This window comes from Panthera pardus, unplaced genomic scaffold, assembly GCF_024362965.1.
Source record: "Panthera pardus isolate Hobbes unplaced genomic scaffold, ASM2436296v1 HiC_scaffold_11, whole genome shotgun sequence".
Taxonomy (NCBI): Eukaryota; Metazoa; Chordata; class Mammalia; order Carnivora; family Felidae; genus Panthera; species Panthera pardus.
Window position 1 is genome coordinate 50,332,536 of NW_026526666.1, and position 25,123 is coordinate 50,357,658.

At 38.9% G+C, this 25,123-nt stretch overlaps 1 protein-coding gene across 3 annotated transcripts; it reads left to right on the forward strand.

Moving 5' to 3' along the window:
• Positions 1–1,601: 1,601 nt before the first annotated feature.
• Positions 1,602–22,962, forward strand: RPE65 (retinoid isomerohydrolase RPE65). Of its 3 annotated transcripts, XM_019448922.2 has the most exons (14): positions 1,603–1,727; positions 2,808–2,890; positions 4,502–4,652; positions 6,160–6,267; positions 6,370–6,511; positions 9,276–9,423; positions 10,644–10,725; positions 10,963–11,095; positions 11,203–11,342; positions 12,102–12,231; positions 20,104–20,218; positions 20,300–20,394; positions 20,502–20,613; positions 21,710–22,962. In XM_019448922.2, the coding sequence occupies exons 1-14, from the start codon at positions 1,717–1,719 to the stop codon at positions 21,859–21,861; spliced, it is 1,602 nt and encodes a 533-aa protein (XP_019304467.1). In that variant the 5' UTR covers positions 1,603–1,716; the 3' UTR covers positions 21,862–22,962. The 3 variants fall into 3 exon arrangements, with proteins under 3 accessions (XP_053750104.1, XP_019304467.1, XP_019304468.1); XM_019448923.2 differs by lacking the exon at positions 4,502–4,652 and having other exon boundaries at positions 1,713–1,727; XM_053894129.1 differs by lacking the exons at positions 10,644–10,725; positions 11,203–11,342; positions 12,102–12,231; ... (2 more) ...; positions 20,502–20,613; positions 21,710–22,962 and having other exon boundaries at positions 1,602–1,727; positions 10,963–11,080.
• Positions 22,963–25,123: the final 2,161 nt, after the last annotated feature.

Consider the following 25,123-nt stretch of genomic DNA (forward strand, 5'->3'; position numbering starts at 1 on the left):
AGTAGTCTTAGTAATGCAAATCAGATTGTGTCACCCTTCTGAATAACACATTTTGGTGATTCCTTGTGTTCTCAAGATATGGGTCTCAATTTCTTTACATAGTTTACAAATCTCTACATAATCTGGCCTATGGTTCTCTCTAATCTAGCTTCATCTTTCACCATTTCCCCAAATCACACTCACTTCTAGACTTTTGTAAATGCTACCAGCCACGCCTGAACACTCTTCTCCCTGCCCTTTGACTGGCTAACTTTTACATATTCTTCTTATCTCAGCTTAGAGACTTCCTCAAAAATCCTCTGGGACCTCCATATACCAATATAGATATTCATCCTATGTGATACCACAGTATCCTATATTATCAACATTTTACAGAGACAGAGCTCTTAGTTCTAAACAATGAAACCGACTTCAGTTAATCAAATAGCACACAAATATTTTAAATATTAGGTAGCTAATAGAATCCCTGAGATGGCTAAAGGATGGGGCTTGGATAATACCAGGCCAGTGGTAATACACCAGGCCCCACTGTCGAATGGCTCCATGGAGGCACTATGACTGCCTTGGATGAGCAGAGACACAGCTGGTGCTGGGCACTGTGTACTACCATGAGTACCCCTGCCCCTTCCTCTGATTGGTGGAGCCCAGGTCACAAGTCTGTGCCCTCACTGCAAGGAAAGCTGGAAAAATAAGCTCTTGCCTTCTGTCTTGGGGATGCCCAGGTTAATCATTTTGTTTAAGAGCTCTGGGGTGAATAGCCATAACCACTTCTTAATTTCAAAATGGATAATGAGTTTCTCAAAAAATGTTAAAGTCATCAGCTTGTATAGTATATATTTTGTCCATTTCCAGTAGGCAGTACCATGTCTGTTCTGGCAAACTGAGGCTTATGGAAATGTGAAGGAAATAAGGCCATCTACTCTCTGAGGTCTCCCCACATACCAATGAACAGGAAGGTGAGGTGGAGAGCAAGCGAGCATTAGTGACAGGCAAGGACATGAAAAGGGCTCATCCTTAGCAAACTGGAAGGACATAAAGTCCTCAGCCTCATTGTAACTGGGGTGCTGAATGGGGCCAATGAAGCAGCCAGAGAGGGTTGGAGGTGCTACAATATGCTTCCATAACACTCCATATCATGATTATTCCAATCATGGCACTTAAAAAATTTTATTCAATAGTTCGTTAGTTTCTTGTTTTCCTTGCAGAATTACACCATCTGTGATGATGGGGACAATGCCCATCCCTGTCTGACCCATAGACGATATGTAATAGATGTTTTAAAAAGATGTAAGTGAATGAATAAATGAGGGTGAAGATGAGGGCACAGAGGTGGTAAAGGGAGGTGAGTGCCAGAGAATAGTGCCAGTTTCCAGTGGGGTGACCCGGATCAGCTCAGGCCTGATGCTAGCCACTCCCACACAGCTTCTTTCTTTCCAATCCACTTGTCATTCTCTTTGGGAAGGATTGAGGTCTCTGGAAAACAGCCAAAAAACTGTTATGGGAACGGCAAGCCCAAATAATGCTCAAGCATCAGGAGGATCTAAGTGCTGAAAGCCACTTCTGTTCCCCTTCTCTCAGCTGAGGGGGTGGGAAAGGGCTTGGAAAGCCCTAACTCCTTTTAGAGAGACTTAGAAGGCATATAAAGGCCCTTGGTTGAGGACTTGCTTCCTCATTCTGCACTTCGTGCCAGAACTCTCAATCCTTCACTGAGAGAAAATGTCCATCCAGTAAGTATCTCTGAGAGATGTTTTTAAATGCCTTAGTGGGTCGATAGTAAATGGGCTATTTCAAGGGGTCCTGAAGAGGATTGATGGCCTGTTTATGGGAGGCCTCCAGTCTTGACAGGGAAAATTTCTTCCTATTTATATATTGAAGCATATATCTAGCACTTAGGTCTAAATTACTGTGGGATTTTTGTGACTGGGCCTTGAAAGCAGTGGTGAGCATGAAGGTTGTAATGAGGCAGGTCTAGGTTCCAGCCATTTCCTAGCTATGTGATTTTGGACAAATTACTTAACTTTTTGTAGTCTATGTTTTCCCATATATAGAATGAGTATACAAGTATTTCCCCATTGTGGTGTTGTGACATAAATGAGCTAATAGCATACAAAGTTCTTTTTATGGTGTGCGGCACATAGTAAGTGCTTAATAAAAGATGGCTATCATAATTAGGGAGTCTGATCAGAGTTCCCACTCTAAGAAGTTCTAAAATGGAGCCAAAGTGAGGAGGCAGAAAATAAGCAAGAATATTACCTGAATCTCCTAGTCAGACTATTTTTAAAGGGCACCATAACTCTTGGAGACTGTTGAAGAAATGAGATGATAGGAAGAGATGATGGTATAATATAGGTGAGTAACAGAGAATGAGTTACTAACCCAAAAAGCTGTCATCTCCCTACCCTTGGAGATTCTTTATGAAGCAAGAGAATCAACAAAACAGTGCAACAGGGCAGGGTAATTCCCTTCCAGGGAAGGACTCTGTCGGGAAGTCAAGAGATAGCAACAGGATTAGTTGATTTCAGAAATATGGGAAAACTGCAGAAGGCAGAATTAAGTCCACCATGACATTAAACGGGAGGTCATTTCCCTTCACATCAAAGGTGAAGGACTGACCCAGGGGCCCTGCCTTGCAAACCTGGGGACTTTTCCAGCCCCCAAATACCATGAGCTCCCAGCAAAGGCTAGACTGGCAGTGGTGCATTGTCATTGATCCAGAGACTGCCTTCTCTCCTGAAGCTGTGCCTCTGTCTCAGTGGACTTTTTTGAGTATCAACATGGGCTTCTTCCCCATTATTCCACCTTTTCAGAGTTGAACATCCTGCTGGTGGTTACAAGAAACTGTTTGAAACTGTGGAGGAACTGTCCTCACCACTCACAGCTCATGTTACAGGTTGGTCTCACCGGTCTTGAAACCATCTTCTCTTTTTTGTCGAGATCCCTCTTCACTGGCTTTTGTTCATTGGCATCTCTCAGTAGTGTTTCCCACTGCGGGCTACAGACAGGGGAATCTGGAGGTGTGGCCTCTTTGTATCAGAAACCTATTTCCTCTCATTTACCCTTTGTTTCCCTAATGTAGAAAAATCCTGCCTAATTGGAATCCCTTGGGGACTGAGACTACACCTTTGTCATCTTTAAACTAGTCAGTGCCTAACTCAGTGTCTGGCACATAGTAAATTTCCTATAAATGTCTGTTCCATCAGTGTCCGGATAAGTGAGGACTGGGTGACAAGCATCTGGAAACATTACAATAAAGGGTGGTAGGTTTCGTGCCTGTTACATTGCTTCTGGAGTCAGACAGATGTAGGTGCTAATTGCAGCTCCATTATTTTACTGGCTGTGAATCTCACAAGTTACTTAAACTTTCTGAGCCTCAGTTCCCTTACCTATCAAAAACCAAACTTTCCCTCATGGGGATGTTGTGAAGATTAAGACTAATTGAAAGATTCACCTAGTATTCAACACAAAGCAATCAATAAGTAGTTATTATTACTATTGTTAGCATCATTCAAAGACCTCATATGACCCATACAGCATCCTTGCTTGGATATGGCAAGTCTCTCCCCTACCCCCCATTTCCTCTTCTGTAAAATAGAAGAGATGAGCCAAATGCTCTTTCTCAGCTAGATTCTGATGCTAACAATTTAGGCTCTAGCAATGAAATTAATGTTATGCCTTTAGTTAAGTCATGCTCTCTTAAAGTTTTTATCAGAAATATAAATTCTTAGGAAGCAGGCTGCTGAAACTGAACTGTTGGGAATAATCCATTTGTTTAAAAACAGTTGGTAAGAATTATGCAAACACTGCACTTTTCAATGGATAAAAGGGCACAGACCTTACCGCTTAAACTAAAAGTCTTAGGCCTTTGTTGTGTACCCCTCATTTTGCAGATGAGGACACTGAGCCCTAGAGATGTCACATGGCAAATCCTGAACCAGAATCCAGGTCTCTGACACCCAGCCCTGTGCAATTCCTGCTACAGCAGGTTAACCTTCATCTGGACAGTAGTCCATACCCTCAATGGACTCTAGATTTCAAAAAGCCAGTATTATTGTTCCATTTAAATGCTCTTCTCTATTGAAATATCTTTTTATAGTGTTTTGATCCCTGCTCCTAATCTACCTCTCCTACTCCTCACTCCATCAAAATATATCAAGAAATTTGAATTTTTTCTTAAAAGGCAAATGTATTGATACCTGGGGAAATCTGTTAGGTAGAGAATCCATTTCCTCAAGGGCCTTTTCCTTGTCTCCTTCCAACCCTTTATCCAAACTCAGGCACTGTGACATTTCCCGCCACTTGGTCTCCTAGTGAAAGGAGAGTCAAGTCAGCAGGCATTTTTGTCAGGGCTGCCCAGCATGAGAACTGGGAATGAAAATCACTGCCAGCTTTACGAAGAGGCTGCCCAATTGAGCTGCTAATATAATCACCACGCCTTACCAGGGATGAGCACAGCAAAGGGCAGGAGTAAGAAGCAATGTTCTATGTCTCGCCTTCATCACAGGCAGGATCCCCCTCTGGCTCACTGGCAGTCTCCTTCGATGTGGGCCAGGACTCTTTGAAGTTGGATCTGAACCATTTTACCACCTGTTTGATGGGCAAGCCCTCCTGCACAAGTTTGACTTTAAAGAAGGACATGTCACATATCATAGAAGGTAAAGAATGCTAGGTCCTACTCCTCCTAGGGGTGAGACCTAGCTCAGCTCTTCCTCCTATGTGCTTCTGAACCTCTTGAACCCAAGAGGAGACCTATATATTTGCTTACTCTCAGAATCCACTGGCCCAGTGCATTTGCATAGGTACCTGGGAGGTGTGCCATGATAAAGAACCTAAGAACTAGAGCTTTGGGGTCCAACATGCCTGACTTCAAATTCTATATCTACCAGACACTATTTGTCTAGGTGGGCAACGTTTGGCAAGATGTTACTCTCTAATTCTTGGTTTTGTCATCTCTAAAATGAGAAATAATAGTGTCTACTTCAGGGTTCATTACAAGGATTAAATGAAGCACCTGGGAAGCGTTCAGTAATAATAAGTTGTTATTATTATAGTTACTGTTATAGTTATTAGACCATTGGTTTTCTTGACTCCTTTTCTTTTTTAATAATCAGAAAGGCCCCTGGGAAGGAGGGAGTGGTGGCACAAAGGGAAGGACCAAATTATGTCATAATAATACAAGAAAGAGAAGTTTTCTAAAGACAGGGGATTGTTGCTAAAAGGCTTGAAGGCTTAAGCCATCACTCCAGGAAGTACCCATTAACACCACAATAAATAGTCTTATGCTTTAATATTCAGACCTGTTAGACACTTTGTTGATCACCACAGGTATCAGGAATTCTGAAGAGCAAATGGAGACTTGAAGTAGTCAGGATACCTCAGACAGCAATAGAAGAGAATTCGATCAGATCAAGCAAAAATTTAGCTAAGAAGTCAGAGAAAGCTTTCATATGCTCACTAAAGACCTTGGTACTTTTTCCTCTTCATAACTTTGTTTCTTCATCTATGACACTTTAAACACTTATTATACAGATTGCAGGAAGTGCAAAATCAGATTTTAATTGATTTTCCATGTGAGAAATCCTAGGCAATGTATGGGATATGGTTCGGGAGTTCTGCCTGTGCAAGATACTGGATTCAAGAATACCCTACTTTTAAAACTAGCAAAACAAATTTTACAATTGAAGAAAAAACAAGAGTGACAAAGAGACTGAAAAGAATATAATTCAACACACCATGTTCTGTATTTCTCCACTCAGTGTAGTTGATGGGTTATAGGCTACAGGAAGTTGGAGGTCCAATGTGAACTACCCACTGCATAGTGTGATATGGAGAAATGCGTGTTTCCTGGCTTGGGTCGACTTGAGTTCTAACCTAGCTTCATTACAGACGCCAACCGCTTAATTTCCGTGCTTGGACACAGCAAGTCCAAGCCACGAGCCTCAATTTCCTCATCTGACACTGGGAGGTTTGTAAGGCATAAATTCAAGCTCACAGCATTGTCTCTTTCTTTCTTAGTCACCCTGAGAAAGTGACCTGACAATACTCTTTATTCTTGATGTAGTGGATTTAGGATTCCACATTCTCTCTGACCATTCTCAGCTCCATATGGACATACTGACTGGCCCTGCCTATGACCCTTTGCCATGTCTCTGTGTCCTTCAGGTTCATCCGCACTGATGCTTACGTTCGGGCAATGACTGAGAAAAGGATCGTCATAACGGAATTTGGCACTTGTGCTTTCCCAGATCCCTGCAAGAATATATTTTCCAGGTTACTGAAACTCAACGGCATATTATTAAAGACATTTTACATTAGCCCTTCTCTCTCATGGCTTGGAAGTTACTGGACTGAAAACTCCATTTGTTTCTGCAGGTTTTTTTCTTACTTTCGAGGAGTGGAGGTCACTGACAATGCCCTTGTTAACATCTACCCAGTAGGGGAAGATTACTATGCCTGCACAGAGACCAACTTCATTACAAAGATTAATCCTGAGACCTTGGAGACAATTAAACAGGTAGGACACAGTGCTCAGGCAACATTGCTCAAGAATTTAGAATTTGCACCCTACCATTAATTGTGCAGTTTGGGGGAAAGAACATGAGAGCCAGATAGATTAAGTTTCACCTCCTTGTTTTGTCATCAACTACTACCTAATGTGACAGAGCAAACTTTGTTTCTTCATCTATGAAATTTTAAACAATTATAATACGAGTTGAAGGAAAATCTTTAAAAATGCTTAACATATTCATTCATTCATTTGTGACACAAATATTTATTCAGTCCCTTCCATGTATCAAAACTTACACTAGATGCAAAGGACACATCAGTAGGTAAGACAACATGGGTAAGACAAAAATCTGGAATAAGTTATTGAGTTAATGGGAAGCTATTGAAAGTTTTTGCTCAGAGAAATGGTATAAGCAGAGCTGTGCTTTAGGATATTTAATCTGGAAGCTGTGTGGGAAGAAAGAAGAGATAAGAGATGGTTAGGAGACCAGTTAGGGGAATTTAAGACCAAAATTAGAAATTCAGTGTAGTGTAAATAGAAAGGAATAATACTCCCAACACTAAGTCTCTATATCAATAGCTGATTTATTGTTCTCAGCAGACTATTTACTAAGGCTTAACATATACTCTCAATAGCTCATTCTTGTTTTTAATGTATGTTTGTAATCATATAAGAGAATGTGTCAGATCATTTAGAGAAGAACTTAAGCTGAGTTCTTTTGTTTTTTTATTTATTTATTTTAAGAGAAAAAGCACGTGAAAGTGAACAGGGGAGGGGCAGAGAGAGAGGGAGAAAGAGAATCCCAAGCAAGCTCCCGGCTGTCAGCGCAGAGCCCATCATGTGTGACAGGGCTCGATCTCACAAACCATGAGATCATGACCTGGGCCAAAATCAAGAGCCAGCCGCTTAACCGACTAAACCACCCAGGCACCGTGTAGCTGAGGTCTAAACCATTCATTTAACTCTGATAAGTAAACCTGTACTCAAATTGCTATGGGAATATAATTGCAAATATAATGTTCATGTATGGCTTCAAAACAGCCTTTATTAGGGGTCAGGTTCCATTGTCAACAGCACTGTACCTTGACTTCATATAAAAATGTAGTTTTAAAAATCTGAAACTTTTTTATTACTATTACTAAAATAGCTTCCTAACCAGTGCCTTTGCCTCTAGCCTGATTCTCTTAAATACAACTTCCTTAATTCAGTAGAAGCAATGTTTCTAAAATTCAGGCATAAATGTGTTACGGTATCGGAGGCATCCACAGTTTCTAAAATAAAGTCCAAACAGGGCTTTGCGGCCGCCTGATTCTTCTTTCTCCTCCTGCATGCATGCCTTTGACAGCAGCCATGTTCGATGACTAGTAATCCCCAAATAGCACGTGCTATTTCACAACTCAATGCGTGTACATCAGTGTTCCCACTCCCTAGAACACACTGTCATCCTTCTCCACCTGATTAACTTTTACTTGTCTTTCAAGCATTAGTTGGAGTCATTGCCCTTGAGAAACCCTGCCTAATCTCCCAATCTGGGTTAGATGACCCTTCTCTACAGATACCATTTTGCATTTACCAGCAATGTACTATATTTTATACACAGCGCTATCAAATAGAACTTCGTGTAATGATGGCAGTATTCTATACATCATTGTCCAAGTGCTATTGAGCACTTGAAATGTGACTACTATGACTGAGGAACTGAATTTAAAGTTTTATCTAATCATAATTAATTCACATTTTAATTACTACATGTGGCTACCATATTGGACAGCACAAGTCTAGACTACAGTTGTTGAGAGCAAAGACCATCTCTGTTTTCCTAGACCCTGGCACAGTAATATTAGCTCAATGAGTACTTGATAAATGAATGAATGTCTCGCCTATTATTTAAATAAGAATGCTAAAAACTCCCTTTAAAACACATTCTCCTAATCAAATAGAAAGAATTGTGGTTAAATAAATATATACCTCATCAATTATTCATTCGATAAATCTGTGTTGAGCCAGTCCCACGTAGAAATTCTAGTGCTGATTTTGCCAGCATGTGGCTCTGTATGCTTGAAAAAGTCACTTGACCTGTCTGGGACCTCAGTTGTTCTTTCTATAAACAGAGAGGTTTATGCTAGATTTGTGATTCTGAATTTCCTATGAGACTCCAAATTGAATTAAAGCGCTAAATCTTCTCTCCAAAAAACATTTGCATTTAATTTAATTCCAGGAGATTCATGGTTCTCCTGAAGTCTATTTAGGTTAAGACTCTATACTAAATAGAATCTTGGGGTTTCTTTCAGTTCCAAATTTATACTCTCCGCAAGACAACAGGTTTGGTATTTAGATTATACTATACAAATTTGCCATTTTTGTAAAATAAAATTACTGCACATAAGCAGTTTCACACAATTTACCTAATAAAATAAGGGGGATATAAAGAAACCCCAAGATTCAAATTACCACTTTGAGGACAACCTGCATGAGCAAAAGGAAAGTAGCTAACTAGAGTAGCATCTGGTATACACTGAAGAGCACGACCAGGGACATCTCCAAGATTTCAGAGGTGTTGGGGAGTCCGCATGGGGGTCAGAGGAGAGCTCTGCACTGAAAACGGGCATTCAGGCAGACCTGAAAGAGGGTAGAACCCAGAAAGATGCAAAGAAAGAGAAAATGCACTTAGGGTGAGGCTGCAAGCGGGAGCAGTGAGGTCAGACCTAGAGACCAAAGGGGTAATACAATCTTTCTCTTTACATGGATGACCTCTGCTCTCTTTCCATAGGTTGATCTTTGCAACTATGTCTCTGTCAATGGAGCCACTGCTCACCCCCATATTGAAAGTGATGGAACTGTTTACAACATTGGTAATTGCTTTGGGAAAAATTTTTCAATTGCCTACAATATTGTAAAGATCCCTCCACTACAAGCAGGTCAGTTTACCAATTTGACTCTTCCTAAAACAAGTATCTATATTATGAGAAAGCTACCAGAAATACAGAATACCAGATCAGAATACCAGGATAGCACTATATATGCATGGTGAAATTATTCTCAGATTGCCCTTGCCCCTATCCTACCAGGGACCGATGGTTAAGGGCACCATAGCAGAAAATGACAACTTGAAAATATAGAAAGCAAGTGGCCAAGTTGTTTTCTACAATGTTTCAAAAATATTGTGCATATGTGTATTTGATCATATAAGAGTTAGATTAAAATTCAGGAAATGTTTATTGAGCACTTATTCATGTGCCAGGCAAGATTAAATTTTTAAACCAACCTATATGTATGCATAATTGCATGTACACATATATGAAAGTGTACTAAGTATTTTGTGTGTGTTTAATTCCCCAAACTCCAAACAAATCTATTAACTCATGTTAATATTATAGAGAAAGAATATTAAAACAGAAAGAGAGTACTCTTTAGAATTCTCCATTCATCCTCCATTCATTGCCAGAAATTTGATAACCATCTTGGTGACAGAACTATTTGAACAAAAATGGATTTTTGTTTAGTATTGGGTAGCACGGTTCTGAAGATATAGTTCCTGAATCAGCAGCATTATTTGGGAAGCTGCTAGAAATCCAGATCCCCACCCGTGGTTGACTAAATGAGGAATTCTGGGTGTGGGCCCGCAGTGAGGATTTTTAAGAAGCTCTTTATGTCATCCTGAAGCACACTAAGGTTTGAAGACCACTGACCTAGCAGTAAACAAACTTTTATGTGCTTAAGAATTACTGTACGGAGCTAATGACACAAACCCACATATACTGTACTTTGTAGGAAACTTAAGAGATTATAAAAGGCATTTTGACCATACAAAAGTTTTCCTTTACTCCCTGACTTAGCACCTACCACCTCCAGTTGTACTATGTGACTCCCCTGTACTCTGCCTGCACAACACTATTTGAGTGCACTTTTCCAAATCTGCTGCTATTTGGATTTTCCTGGGTGACTGCAGCTTCTCATGAAATTTCCCTAAGAAACACCAATGACTGAGAAAATGAAAATAAGCTCTAAAACAAAACAAAACAAAACAATCAAGATCTGGAAATGTATTTCTTTACTTGCATGAGCTGTTCTAAATGCTTTGTATTAAAAGAGAAAAGAGAGGCTTTTTCCAAAGCCTTTTAAAACCGCTTTATTTCAGACAAGGAAGATCCAATAAGCAAGTCAGAGGTCGTTGTACAATTCCCCTGCAGTGACCGATTCAAGCCATCTTACGTCCATAGGTAACTTGAAGGCCTGCTATGAATCTTCAGGAAAACCAAGTTTAAAGATCTGTTTTGCCTACCTTTGATACCAATCCTGATCATGACATTTTCTTGCAGAAACCTAAATTTAAATGTAATTAATTTCACGTAGGCACTGTTGATTCATATAACTGAGCATACCTCATGTGCACGTATTTCTTTGTGGTTTGAAAATCAGCCCTTCCCATTCACAAGTTTATTTGTGTTTCTAAACAGTTTTGGTTTGACTCCCAACTATATTGTTTTTGTGGAGACGCCAGTCAAAATTAACCTGTTCAAGTTCCTTTCTTCATGGAGTCTTTGGGGAGCCAACTACATGGATTGTTTTGAGTCCAATGAAACCATGGGGGTAAGACTTACATTTACTTGCCAGATTCATGCTTCTGAAGAAGGTGTTTCATAATGTATGCTGTTTTCCTTTTTAAATCCATCAAAATATTTTCCTCACTTTTCAAGGTTTGGCTTCATATTGCTGACAAGAAGAGAAGAAAGTATCTCAATAATAAATACAGGACCTCTTCTTTTAATCTTTTCCATCACATCAATACTTATGAAGACAGTGAGTTTCTGATTGTGGATCTCTGTTGCTGGAAAGGGTAAGAAAGGACATTGGATAATATTATGTCTCCAGTCACTCCTAGAAATTAGGGACCTTTTTCAGCAATGCTCTCAATATTTACTCTGAATTACATCTAGAAAAATAAAGTATGCTTAAGTTGCAGAATATAATTGAGAAAGCAGTAGGAAGGCTAGGTAATCAGAAGCACTCACAAACTGAATATTAAAACCACGGTTAATGACTGAAAACCGATCAGGTCTATGAACCTGACCTGAAACTAAAAAGTGCTATGACCTGATAAGTAAATTTAAACTTAACTTCACCGCAACTTGACAAGATCCCTTGGTGGCGGCGGGGGGGGGGGGGGGGGGGGGAGGGGGGGGGGAGGGGGGGGCGGGCGGATGCGGGGGGGCGGGGGGGGGCTTGAACTCCACCCACTCTGGATTTGAAAGAAAAAGGCATGCTTTCTTCAGAATACCGAGTCACCAAAAAGACAGTAGCCTCTAAAGACACAGACGGAATGATGATGGAGAAGCAGAACAGAAAGTATCATATAAGTCTGCTGTTATTTAAACATATCCATGAGGCAGGATATGTTTTGTTTGTTTGCTTGCTTCCTTTTCATGCAGCATGAGCACGGGCAGCAGCTTATGGCTCTAATATACCTGGGTCATTAGCAGGTTCTGAGTTGGAGAATGAAGGACAGGCAGGCACTTGTTCTTTTAAAAGGCATGGATTGTCTCTCCGAAATCATTTGCAATTGTCTGCGCTCATGTCTGACTTCTTACTTTTGCAGATTTGAATTTGTTTATAATTACCTATATTTAGCCAATTTACGTGAGAACTGGGAAGAAGTGAAAAAAAATGCCAGAAAGGCTCCCCAGCCTGAAGTCAGGAGATACGTACTTCCTCTGAATATTGACAAGGTAACCACCCTCTACACAGATTTCAGATATAACCAGAATGTTTCATCTCTCTCAGGATTTGTTCTCCTGCCTTATGTTTATACATAAAATCTTGAAATTTTAGAGCTGGAAGGAACTTTAAAAATATACTAATTCAACTGCCCTCATTTAACAAATGAGGAAACTGAAGCTCCAAAGAGTGACATGACTTAGCAAAAGCCAATGGCAGCAGAGCCAAAACGAAAACCAGGTTTTGATTCTAAATCTGCTGTTCTTTCATTTGCAAAATCCTTTAAAAATATTTTTTCTCAGTGAATAGTGCAGACCACTGATGCCTAGGATCCTTTGTCAATAGTATAAATAATTGGGGCGCCTGGGTGGCGCAGTCGGTTAAGCGTCCGACTTCAGCCAGGTCACGATCTCACGGTCCGTGAGTTCGAGCCCCGCGTCAGGCTCTGGGCTGATGGCTCAGAGCCTGGAGCCTGTTTCCGATTCTGTGTCTCCCTCTCTCTCTGTCCCTCCCCCGTTCATGCTCTGTCTCTCTCTGTCCCACAAATAAATAAAAAAACGTTGAAAAAAAAAATAGTATAAATAATTTAATTCAAATAATTTGAAATTCTAAAGCAATGAAGCTTAAAAAAGTACCCCTGTAGGGAAATCGGCCCATTATTTTGGTTTTCTGCAAACCATCTGAAGATACCACCACAGGATAAACACCATTAATAGCCTTTGGCAGTCATCTTTTCATCTCTGCTTTTTCTTCCTTGTATTCAGTGGCTATCTTTTTAGAATATTAGATTAACATCAAGAAATTTTAGTGTGATAGAATACCAGTCAAAATCAAGAAAAATATAATTTTCACAATAGATACATGGACACACACTGGGTAAGACAGCTATATGGAATGTAAAACACTGTACTCAAAGCTTAGATCAGATGTACTGGGAAATAAACCCAGTTTAGAACTAGACACTATTGCTCTTAAGCAAGCTTGTAAGCTCTATGAAGAATGAGAAAAGAAGAGAAGGTTGAGGTGGAGTAAATGAGCTTCTACAAAGGCAGGGAGGGATTAAAAAAGCAAAACTTGATACAGAAGTATAAAGAAGTTGGTGGAGCTGATACATTAGGAGCATAGAGGAGATGGGCATGGGGCAGAGAGACTGGAAAGACAGATTGGAATGATTTTATATGGGACTTTAAGCACTTCTAACTTGGCCCTTAGGAAGCATATCTCTGGTATATGTAGTTTAGTGCCCATAAAATACCAAATGAATGAGTCCATTGATTTTAGTGAACTCTTATTTGACTAGTAATGGTAAAATCACAATCATCTTTAAATTACGGAAATAAAATAAGATCATTTAACTTAAATATTCCTTACCTCAGTGTCTTCACATTCAAAAAGAGGAAAAAGGAAAGATTTTCCTAAATGTGTAGCCATCACTGTCTGAAGAAAGACCACCCAATTGTAAAATAGGGAACTTCAGTGATGATGAAAAATGGCTAATGTCACCCAAGACCCTACCTTCACTTTCTTCCAATAGTTATTAATTACCCACTGTAACACAGCATCGTACTAAATTATTTCAGTGTGTACATCAATAGGATATGCTCTTGCTCTCCTGGAACTCATCACCTAGTGTGGTAGGGAGGAGGAAGGTGATTCAGTAACGATAACACATGTCAGCATGAGACAAGTAGTGTGAGGGAGGCATAAATTGCTTTGGCTATTCAGAGGATGGAGCAGTCACACTTGTTTGGAGAGATTCATGGAACACAGTCATTTGCAATATTCTGGCAGAAGAGATGAAATTGAAGCAGATCAACTTAAGGCAGAAATAATAGTTTGAGGAAAGAGAGAAGTGGGGAGGGACAGAAAAGCAGCAGGAACTGACTTAATCCAACTAGTTGGAACATAAGCATAAGTAGTGGAATACATTGTTGTGGGGAGGGGGGCGGCGATAAAAAAGCTTAAAATGCAGGCTGGGGCGCCTGGGTGGCTCAGTTGGTTAAGCATCTGACTCTTGCTTTTGGCTCAGGTCATGATCTCATGGTTTGCGGGATGCAGCCCCGTTTTGGGCTCTTCTCTGTGAGTGCAGAGCCTGCTTAGGATTCTTTTCTTCCTTTCTCTGTCCCTTCCCCACTCACACTCAGTCTCTCTCTCAAAATAAATAAACTTTTAAAAAAAGCAAGCTGGTAATCTCTGAAAGCATTTTTTTTTAAGTTCACTTATTTGAGAGAGAGCACAAGCAGGAGAGGGGCAGAGGGAGAGAGGGAGAAAGAGAATCCTAAGCTGATAGCACAGAACCCTATGTGAAGCTTGATCTCAGGAACTGTGAGATCATGACCTTAGCTAAAACCAAGAGTCAGAGGATCCACAGACTGAGCCACGCAGGTGCCCTCTTTTGAAAGCTTTAAGGCCAGGATAAGAGGTGGTACTTTATTTGGCAGGTGATGGGAGACAGTGAAGGTTTCTGAGCAGAAGGAAACCATATTCAGAGCTAGGGGACTGGGTACTAAGTGTGCTGATTTGCATGGTTCTCTCTACTACTAAATGTCCGCCTTCCCTGAACAAGTCACTCAATCACTGTAAGTTCAGTGGCCTGCTCTGAAACCTAACTAAAGTGGACTAAATAATAACGAGGGTCATTTGCAGCTTTAATAACTTGATTTTCTAAAATAAATTTCTGAATAAGTGCTACTGGAACTGTAAAAAGGACAGAGATGGGGACCTGGGATAGAAGACAATTAAAATCACTCAGGCGAGAGAAAAATGTAGTACCAGGAACAGGCAAACACAGACAAAAATAAGAGCTCCTATAGGTGGAATTACAAGGGTCTTGCATTTGATTGGATGGAGGAATGAATTAAATCTTTGATATGCAAAATATCATAGAGATCCTGTAAGCCTACGTGTCTAGAATAGTGATACCTTTGGAAATAGGGAGTATAACAGGCAGAGCAGGTGTGGGGACAAATATGAATTGCAAAACTATGAGAAAGAGAGAGGATAACGAGTAAGGAGGTTGATTTCACGTCAAACAGAGCCAGGCTTGAGTTTCAGCTCTGCCACTTACTAGCTGGGTGATTTAAACTTAAATTTCCTTCTCTCGGTCTGTAAAGGGAAACATTTAACCTTGTTAAATTTCCTTTTCTTTATTTACAGCCATCTTACTGGGTTGTTGTGGTTGATAAATGAGTTGATATATGTCTGTTATTAAATAGAGCCCTTGACACAAAGTAAATGCTAAATAAATATTCGTCGTCATCATCATCATCAACAACAAAATCAGTATCAAAACATCTTCATGAAATATGCTTCATGGGCTTTCATACATCAATGCAGGGCCTTGGGAGATCAATTAGAATTGATAGTTACTGATATTGAAATGATGATCAACTATATGAGAACACATAGATGAGACTGTTAACAGGAAAAAATAAATCTCATTTCGAAATACATTTTTTAAAAGAAACTTACCCATTTGTTTATTTTAAAAATGAATTTGATAGCCCAGAAAATGCTGAGAGAAGAAAAGATGGCCAGGCATGGAAGTTTGGGAAAGTGTCATGTACAGAAGTTGGTATAAAAAGAGGAGACAGAAAGGGAGAGAAAAAGTCTTTAAAGAGCCCTAGCTAGAGCTAAGAGAGGGCAATGCCACATTGGATAGGGCAAGAGGGTTTCATCAGTGTCCACTCCTATGGGCGAGTTAAAAGGATGAAGACTAAAAACCACACACTAGATTTGGTGATCTCCAAAGGGAGGAGGGTGAGAGAGGCAGCAATCAGGATTCAAGGCACTGAAGATGAGCAAGTGGTAGGATGTGGGAGCACTTACTGTAGTCCACACTGAAAAGTTTGGCAGTGAAGGGAAATATCGGTCATAAATTAGGAGAAGGAGAGATAAGAAAGAGATTGAGGGAAGGGCTAAGGAGAGGAAAGAGTACAAGATGAGTGAAATTTCCAGTCTACTGATTAAGCTAATGGTAGCATCTTTAAAATACATCTTTATTTTTTTGAATAGGCAGTGCTTTCAAATGGTCAAAAATCAAAATGATATGAAAAAGTACACACTGGGAAATCTCACTCCAACTTCTGTCTACATCCAGTCCATACCACCTCCATTCACTTTCTATGTGCAACTTTTCATGTCTTTCCTTTTCTTTGGTTTGTTTATGCGAATATAAGAATACACACACACACACACACACACACACACACACACACACATGTAACTATTATTTCCCACTCTCATACACAAAAAGTAACTTTCTATATCCACTGTTCAGTGCCCTACTTTTTTCATTTAACAATATATGCAGAAGACCTTGCTGTTTTCAACTGCACAGTATCCTGTTTGTGAACACACCCAAGTCCCACACTGCTGAGCAACAGAATTGTTTCCAATCTTTGGCTGTTACAGATGTTATGAGGAATAACTTTGTATATGTGTTCTTTCATACATGCATAGATATATGAAGAGGATAGATCCTCAGAAGTGAGAGTTCAGGGTTAAAGGATAATTGCATCTATTAAAAAAAAGTGGGGGGGGGGATGAAAAGGAGGAGCTAGTTTGTTGGGGAAAGCAAAAGTAATGTTACAGATTTCTTACATAAAAAACTTTATTTACCAATAGAAAAAATAAGATAGAATGAAGTAAGATAATCAATTTAAACTTACAAGTTCATAAATAAGTCTGACATAAGCATTTGATCTCTTCTACCCAAAAACCACCAAGTGACTTAACACTCCATTTCACAAAATCTCATAAAACTCTCTCCATTCTCTATTTGCTCTTTATCTCCCACCCCTTCCTCTACTATTTCCTCTTAATGCACCTCTTAATACACCACCAGAAAAATCCCCTCCATCCTCCCCTTAGAATGTTCCTCTTTCTCCTTCTCCTTCTCCTTCTTCTTCTTCTAATCAAAACCTGGCTTTCTTCCGAGGATAGTGATCTCTCCAGCAGCAACCTCCAGTACAGCCTTTATATCACTTGGTCTGGGGTTAGGGTAGGGGTTCTCTTTGTCCCACTTTTCTGCATCCAGATTCACTGTTCCTTCCATCCACTCTTTAAATATTCCAATTTTAAATCTCACTTCAACGAATTATATAGTCAAGTGGCATATACACCTCTCATTCCCTCATTATTGTTGTCATCTACGAACCACCACTCACTCACTTCCCCTCCTGGCTCAATGTCACACTCCCCAGATCTACTCCTGACTCTTGGTCATTTCCATATATACATCATAGGTGATTCTTCCAACAACTTGTCCTCTCAGTTCCTTGACCTCTTGCACTGATCATGTCTTCCACTCTATCTCAGCCACTCACTCCCCATAGTCACACACTTGACCCTGCCATTACCTATGACTGTGCTCCTTCCAAAATCTTAATTTTGTGCATGACATACTCTGACTATCACCTCCCATTTTTCAAGATCACTTGTCCTACTGTGATTCGTTCCAGGAACCTCCAATCCACTGAACCTACCACCTTCTCACTATACCTCACTCCATTGAGAACTTACCTGTACTCATTACTTAACTAAAATTCCATTGTCAACAATTATAATCTTAGATCTTCATTTCTCTTACCTTTATTACTTTATTGAACTCATTTGTCAAAACCACAATCCTAGTTAAATTCAACTCTCCACCCACTCTACACTTGTACCTCCAAGGCTGAAATTAGGTGCTGAAAACACACAATCATGTTAATTGGTTCATTTTTAAATACATGACCACAAACCTCACTGCTACATTTCTCAACTTCATTTACTCTCCCACTTTGCTAGTTAAGTATTTCACACCCTCCTCTCTTCAAACTTCTAACACCTCCCACCTCCACACTCATACTCAGCTGATGGCTCTGCTTCCTATTTTATTGAAACAAATGAAAGAAATCAAAAAAGAACGTTATACTCCTGCCACCACGTCTTCCCACCCACCAGCATCTGTACTTGTATTGAATTATCTTTCATCCCACCCAGAACTAATCCTTCCCATTTTCCCTTCCTTACCCACTCAAGGACAGCACCCAAGCAATTCTCCCCCTTTCCTGTATCATTACTCTCCCTTCTCACTGGATCACGCATACCCTACCATTATTTCGCCCTCTTACAAAATCCTTCTCTTGATTTTTCTTGGCCCCATCAGCTACCCTCATTCCTCTTCTTGTAGATTACCTCTTAATGTGAGAGGGCACTAGAACTCAGCCCTTCTTTTTATCTTCTTTTTGTACATTCATTCCTTTTGTAAAGACTCATACTTTAAAGCAGCCTATATTCACATTTTCAACTTCCTTTCAACTCAAGCTTCATATATGCTACTACCAACTCCAAGCCTCCATTTAGCGGTCCAATAGACAGCTCAAGTTTAGTAAGACAAAATCTAAATTTCTCCTCTTCCTCTACCAAACCATTTACCCCACCTACAGTAGTCCCCATCTTTGCTGTGACAGCTCCAACCTGTAATTATTTAGGCCAAACACCTTGGAGTCATCCTTGACTCCTCTCTTAATTTCATGCCTCTTCCCCACCCCGTAGCCTATCTATCAGGAAAATCTCATGACTCTACCTTCCACTTCTCGCTGACACCAGTGCTACCAACCTAGTCTGAACTACTGTTTTCTTTTGACTGGACCACTACATGACAGACTAGTTTCCCCAACTGCACTCTTGCTTCCCTCCTACTCCCAAGGGTAGTCTCGACAGAGCAGCCAGAGTGATTCTTTTAAATATAGCATGCCAATCCTCTGCCCAAAATCATTCCACGGCTTCCCATCTCTCACTCAGAGTAAAAGACCAAGTGCTCACAATGACCTATAAAGCTGTACACAAGACAGCTCTACCCTCCTCTCCAGCTCCTTTTCCCCAGGCTCAATTAGTTGCAGCCACACTGGTCTCTTTAATGTTCTTCAGCTATATTTGGCATCCTCCTACCTTAGGCCTTTGCACTGTTTATTCTCTTTGTTTAAATGTTCTTCCTGCGCTGTTGACTTCTTCACCCCTTGCAAGTTTCGTCCCAAATGTCACCTTTTTGATGAAGCCCACCCTCACCACCAAATAAAATTGTAACTCACCTACCCTTCACACTTTTGATCTTCCTAAGTCTGCTGTATAGTTTTCTCCCCATACTCCTGATACACTATACACTTTTAAATTATATTTATTGTTTATGTTCCCCAACTAGAATGCAAGCTTCATGAGGGGAGGGAGTCTATTCTCTGAAATATCCCAAATGTCTAAAACAGAATCTAGCACAAAACATGTACTCAAGTATTTGATATACATATTAGTAAATAAATATGTTCCTAGAAAGACCCCATGGTATCCTTTCATAAAATAATCTGAAAATCACAGGGCAGGGTAAGGGGTTGACAGATCTTAGACAACATCTGGTCCAAGAATTTTTCTGCATTTTTTTTTGACAACATAACTATATGATTTTTTTCAAGCAAAATCAAAATATATCCCAGCAATAAAGATACATTGTATCTTTATAGTACAGATAAACACTAAATGAATCCCTAGAGTTTGAAGTCTTTTGTCATTCTACAGGAAAACATTTTTTTTTCCTCAGAGGCCCTCCCTTAGAGCCCTAAATTTTCTTTGAGGACAATTTCATTGGACACATGTGAAGATTAAGGACCTAGAGGTTACACAACTTTCCCAGAGATACACAGCCAGTGACTCACACAGGCACAGACAGCTTTCCCAGTAGTGCACTTGGTTGGGTTTGCTTGCCTGTAGCTGTCTGCACTTCTCCTCCCTACACATTGACTTAAGAAACAAAGAACTCAGGAGACAAAACTCAGGAAGACTGCATTTATGGCGGCTCGATTTTTTCCTTCCTTCTCACTGAGGTTTCTGTTATCCTCTTTCCTTAGGCTGACACAGGCAAGAATTTAGTCACACTCCCCAACACAACTGCCACTGCAATTCTGTGCAGTGATGAGACTATCTGGCTGGAACCTGAGGTTCTCTTTTCAGGGCCTCGCCAAGGTGAGATGATTTAGCGAGGGAACAAACTGTTCCATTCAGAAATTAACTTGAGTTTTCCTAAGCATGTCCTCTATTTTGTAGCATTTGAGTTTCCTCAAATCAATTACCAGAAGTATGGTGGGAAACCTTACACATACGCGTATGGACTTGGCCTGAATCACTTTGTTCCAGACAGGGTAATTAATCCATCTTACCTAATGCTAGAAAAGTAGTTTGTGTCCTCTACTAGCCAAGTAAAGCACATTGACTGATTAATTGATCGATTTCTCTTTCTTGCAAGCAGCTCTGTAAGCTGAATGTTAAAACTAAAGAAACTTGGGTATGGCAAGAGCCTGATTCATACCCATCAGAACCCATCTTTGTTTCTCACCCAGATGCCTTGGAGGAAGATGATGGTAATGAAAGCAATGGATATGTCTGAACACTTTCTTTTTATTGAAATTCTATATGTTAGCGCATTAGGAGAGAAGCCACAGTGATTACTCCCTAATGTTCAGATGTGATCCTTAATACTACTGAATGGGAAGCACTAAAGAATTTAAACTTATTTGAAAATAAGTTTCATCTATGGCCAATATCACTGATTACTCATGGGAAAACGTTAAAGCACCATCTGTGTCATAATGGAACATCATTGTCTACTCTAGATGGAAGGAAGGTGAAGAGAGAACAGCGTGAATTCTGTTTTTGCCTTTTCTGATTTAGATAAATTTCTGAAAAAGGGTAGACTTCTAAGGAGAGAAATTGAGTATTTTAACAGATCAAAGAGAATGAGAACGAGGCTTTGTGCCTCTGCTTTGGGTTTGTTCTTTTATAGTAAGCCAGAGCTACAGCCTGTAACACAGCAACTCAATTACAAAGCATCAATCTTTGTTAACTATTGATTAGCTGAGACAGGAAGGTAGATTATACTCTCTAAGATTAAAATATGGAAAATCACAGATAAATGAATAAAATAAAGAATTATAGAGCCATTTCATGCTGAACAATTTTACAAATAGAGCCAACCCAGACAAAACTGCAAAATGTTTGCTCCCATTTTGTAAGAAGGAAGTAAGCTTCTAGCTAGGTCTTGGAAACTACAGAAATAATACACCTTACTGTTTTCAAAGTCTTTTAATATATATTTTTCATCTGATTGTCACACTTTTTTTGCAGTAAGTTATGTTAAATCTTATGTTACAGATAAGAGCACAGATCCATTCAATTAATAAGATTTTAATGAACAGCTAACTCTGTCCTAGTAATTGTATTATGCTACTGGGATATAACAAGTATCCCAATGACAATCCCAGAGACAAGACAGATATGGTCACTCCCTTCCTAAAGCTGATAGTCTAGGGAACATAAAGAGTTTGAAAGACCTCTTCAGGGTGACCACATTTGTCAATGCAATACCTTCTATATTATTTCAATGACATTTAATCTATGGTCCTGGGATTTTTTTCCTTCTTTTAATTTAACATTGCCTTCCTTACTTTTGATTAACAGGTGTAGTTCTGAGTGTGGTGGTGAGCCCTGGGGCAGGACAAAAGCCCGCTTATCTTCTGATTCTGAATGCCAAGGACTTGAGTGAAGTTGCCAGGGCTGAAGTGGAGATTAACATCCCTGTTACCTTTCATGGGCTGTTCAAAAAATCCTGAGCACATTCCAGCAAATTATATTTCTATTGACAGAACTAAGAGAAACAGTCAGGTCTGCAATCAAATTCTGTTCAATTTTAGCCTGCTGTATTATATGGTTTTAACTTGCAGATGCACACAATTTTTGCAATATTTTACAGAAAGCACAAAGTTGAGCAAGCAATTCCTTTACAAAAAAAAAAAAAAAGTACGTATTTAGATAATCATGCTTTCTCTGAGACAGACAGACCATAACTAAAAACTCTATATATTTAGTAATCAAATAGAAAATGAATGTGGATTTATCAAACTTTTTGGTTCCTATTATAAAAGTATATTTTAGGTACCCATCTGCTCCAAGTATTTTTTAACATTTAAAAGCCAAAGTTCTCTATACCAGATTTGTATGTGGCTTTGCTGAGTCAAAGCAGTATCAGGCAAAAAGGCTTAATTCCTAAATGTCAGACCAAACTTTTTCACAAACCAGGAACTATCATCTAAGGGTAACCCTAGTAATTGTGTATATATACACACATACACACACACGTATGTATGTATGTGTGTATATATAACTGCTCTGAGATTCTCAAGCTTTATGAAAGGCATTTAATATAGGTAATTACTGATTATTTCTGATTTTACAATGAGAAAGCCTATCTCTAATCGACTGAGGGCTCTAGCCAAAGAACATCGCAAAGACTAAGTTATCTATTAAAAACTTATATAACATCAAAGCAATTACATATAGCAGTGACTATCACTTTTTGAAATACTCACAAATATAATTTCTACTTAAAATAAGAGTATATGATAATGTCAGGGGGTTATATTATGTTGCCTCTTATGTTAATCATATTTAAACACTGTGCAATCACCTGACCTAAGTGAAAGAGAGAAAAAGAGAAAATATTAAATCATTAACATTCAATATTAATACATTTTAAGTACTTTTATTTTTAAAATTATTCTCCTATGTGCTACATGATGTAAAAAAATGAAGATTGACAAAAAATTATATTGTATATCTTAATCCTGGTATTTTATGCTAAGAAGTATTACATATCATTGTATTTAAGATAATCAGCATTGTGTTTGACTAAGTAAAAATAGCTTGAAGGAACAGACTGACTAGGGTACTTGATGTATCCATTTGATTTCTTTATTTAGATAAAATGCAAACTCATTTTTTAAAGTTATAAATACTCATTGAAACATACTTCTCAAAGAAATCTAAAATTATAGAAAAGTAGAAATTATAAAGTAAAATTATACAGAGCTCATCTAAGCTGAACTACCATTAAGATTGGGTAAATTCTTTTCCATCTTTTTTCCTCCAGTGGATTTTTAATGTAATCATTGTTTCATTGTGGCTCATTCCTAGCTAGAACTAGAAATTTCACAAAAGAAAAGAAAAATGCCAGAGAATAACATACAATATGTGACTGTAGATAAACATCAGTCTGTTAGTTTTTGTCTCTAGACATGGCATATGAACATAATTCCACAAAGAAGGATATTTATCCATTTCTTTAAAAAATGCAGAAAATAAAGTACTGAGCAATTACAAAGTTTTGCGCTTAATAAAGCCTCCCAATTTGAGACAGTTCCTAAAGTTGCCCCTTCCTACATTTGCCAATCACTCTGTGCCTTCTTCCCATTCATTTTCCATGAAGCAAGTCTTGCAATTTGGGGTGCCCCCCTCTCCTCTTTTTGTAGAAGCCCATTATGAGCACTGTGCTCTGTGAAGAACACCAGTGTTTTTTAAGATAGGAAACAGATTACGCCAAAGTAACATTCTGCCAATACCATTTCACCAAAATAGGAATTCTCTATACAATCATTGCTAATAGTACGCCAAGAAGGCTTAGGAGCTACCTTTCAAGACCCAAAACGGGACATGGGGTTAAGTGTTTTAATTAGAATAAGGGAGATTTAAGTCAGACAAGAGGGAGTAACTTGGAAATTCAAATTGAAAAAATTAAGGAAACTGCTTTCTAAGAATCAGAGCTACATATTTGGGGGATCTAGAGAACCATGTCCCATCTACAAATAAATCTGTTTTAAGGAAAAAAATTCAATTGGATTAAGACAAATAAACCTGTGGATAAGTAGTTATTTTTAAAATAACAAGCTGCTTAGAGTGCTTTTTCTCCCACTTTGATCACTTTATATTTGTCATAGCCAAGTCAATAAAACTTTTGAAAATATCACCAAAGGCTAATTAAAAACTGATAATTGCCTTATGGCAGACAATTTAGACATAGTTCCTGTGCTGTATTGTAAACCAGAAAATACCAATAGACAGCAAAGGCAACCTACTTTGCAAGAATTCTGTGACAATATTATTCCATCATCCCACAGTCTGGCTGAAATGCAGTGCTTTCTTCTGTAAACCTGATAGGAAGAGTATCAATGATTAGGGATTATAGAGAAAATATACCCTTAAAGAATCCCTAAGGAACATTCCAAAGGAACACCAAATCTGGTAAAATTCAGCCTCGATGGGAAAACTATCTCTGAAAGACAGGAAGAAAGGAAACTCATACTCGGACTGCCTTTTACTTTTAGAGAAAAGGGAAAATTATTCCTAATACTACATCCGTCATGATACTATCTGCACCATTTTAAAAGTGAGGAAAGGGAGGCCAAGTTACTTTTCTAATGAGAAGCAAAACGTAAATTAAAATCTAAATGTAACAGTTCTCCTTAAAAATTTGGTTGGTTTCTGATACCTTTTGAAATACCCCTACTAACTGAAACTTTTGTTTCAAATACAACTATCATACTACTTAGTCATCAAGTCTGGGTGCAAATAAAATCTTTGATGGGTCAGTAGCTCTTACTATTGATTAGTAGGCAAAAATGCTCCTTAAATAATGGTGACCATATATCAAGTTATTATGCCAGGGATTCTACTAACCAGTCTCTATAAAATCCTATGTGTAGATTTGATAATCTTATATTGCAGATAAGAAAAGTGAAGCTCAATAATCTTAAATAACTTGGCCAAGATTCCACACAGATGGGTATCTAATTCAAAATATCATCTGTATCTGTTAGACACACTGAACTACTACCTGGAGGTATTTCACAATTTCAGCATTAGATTACTACACTCTTTTGGACGATATCCAAGAAGCAGACATAGAGGAAATGTTTCCCAATTCATCCAGAGGCCAGTATTACCTTATAGCAATTTCAGCCAAAAACATCACAAGAAAACTACAGACCGATATCACTTTTATTTTATATGAAAAAAAAAAAAGATCAATAAAATACTAGC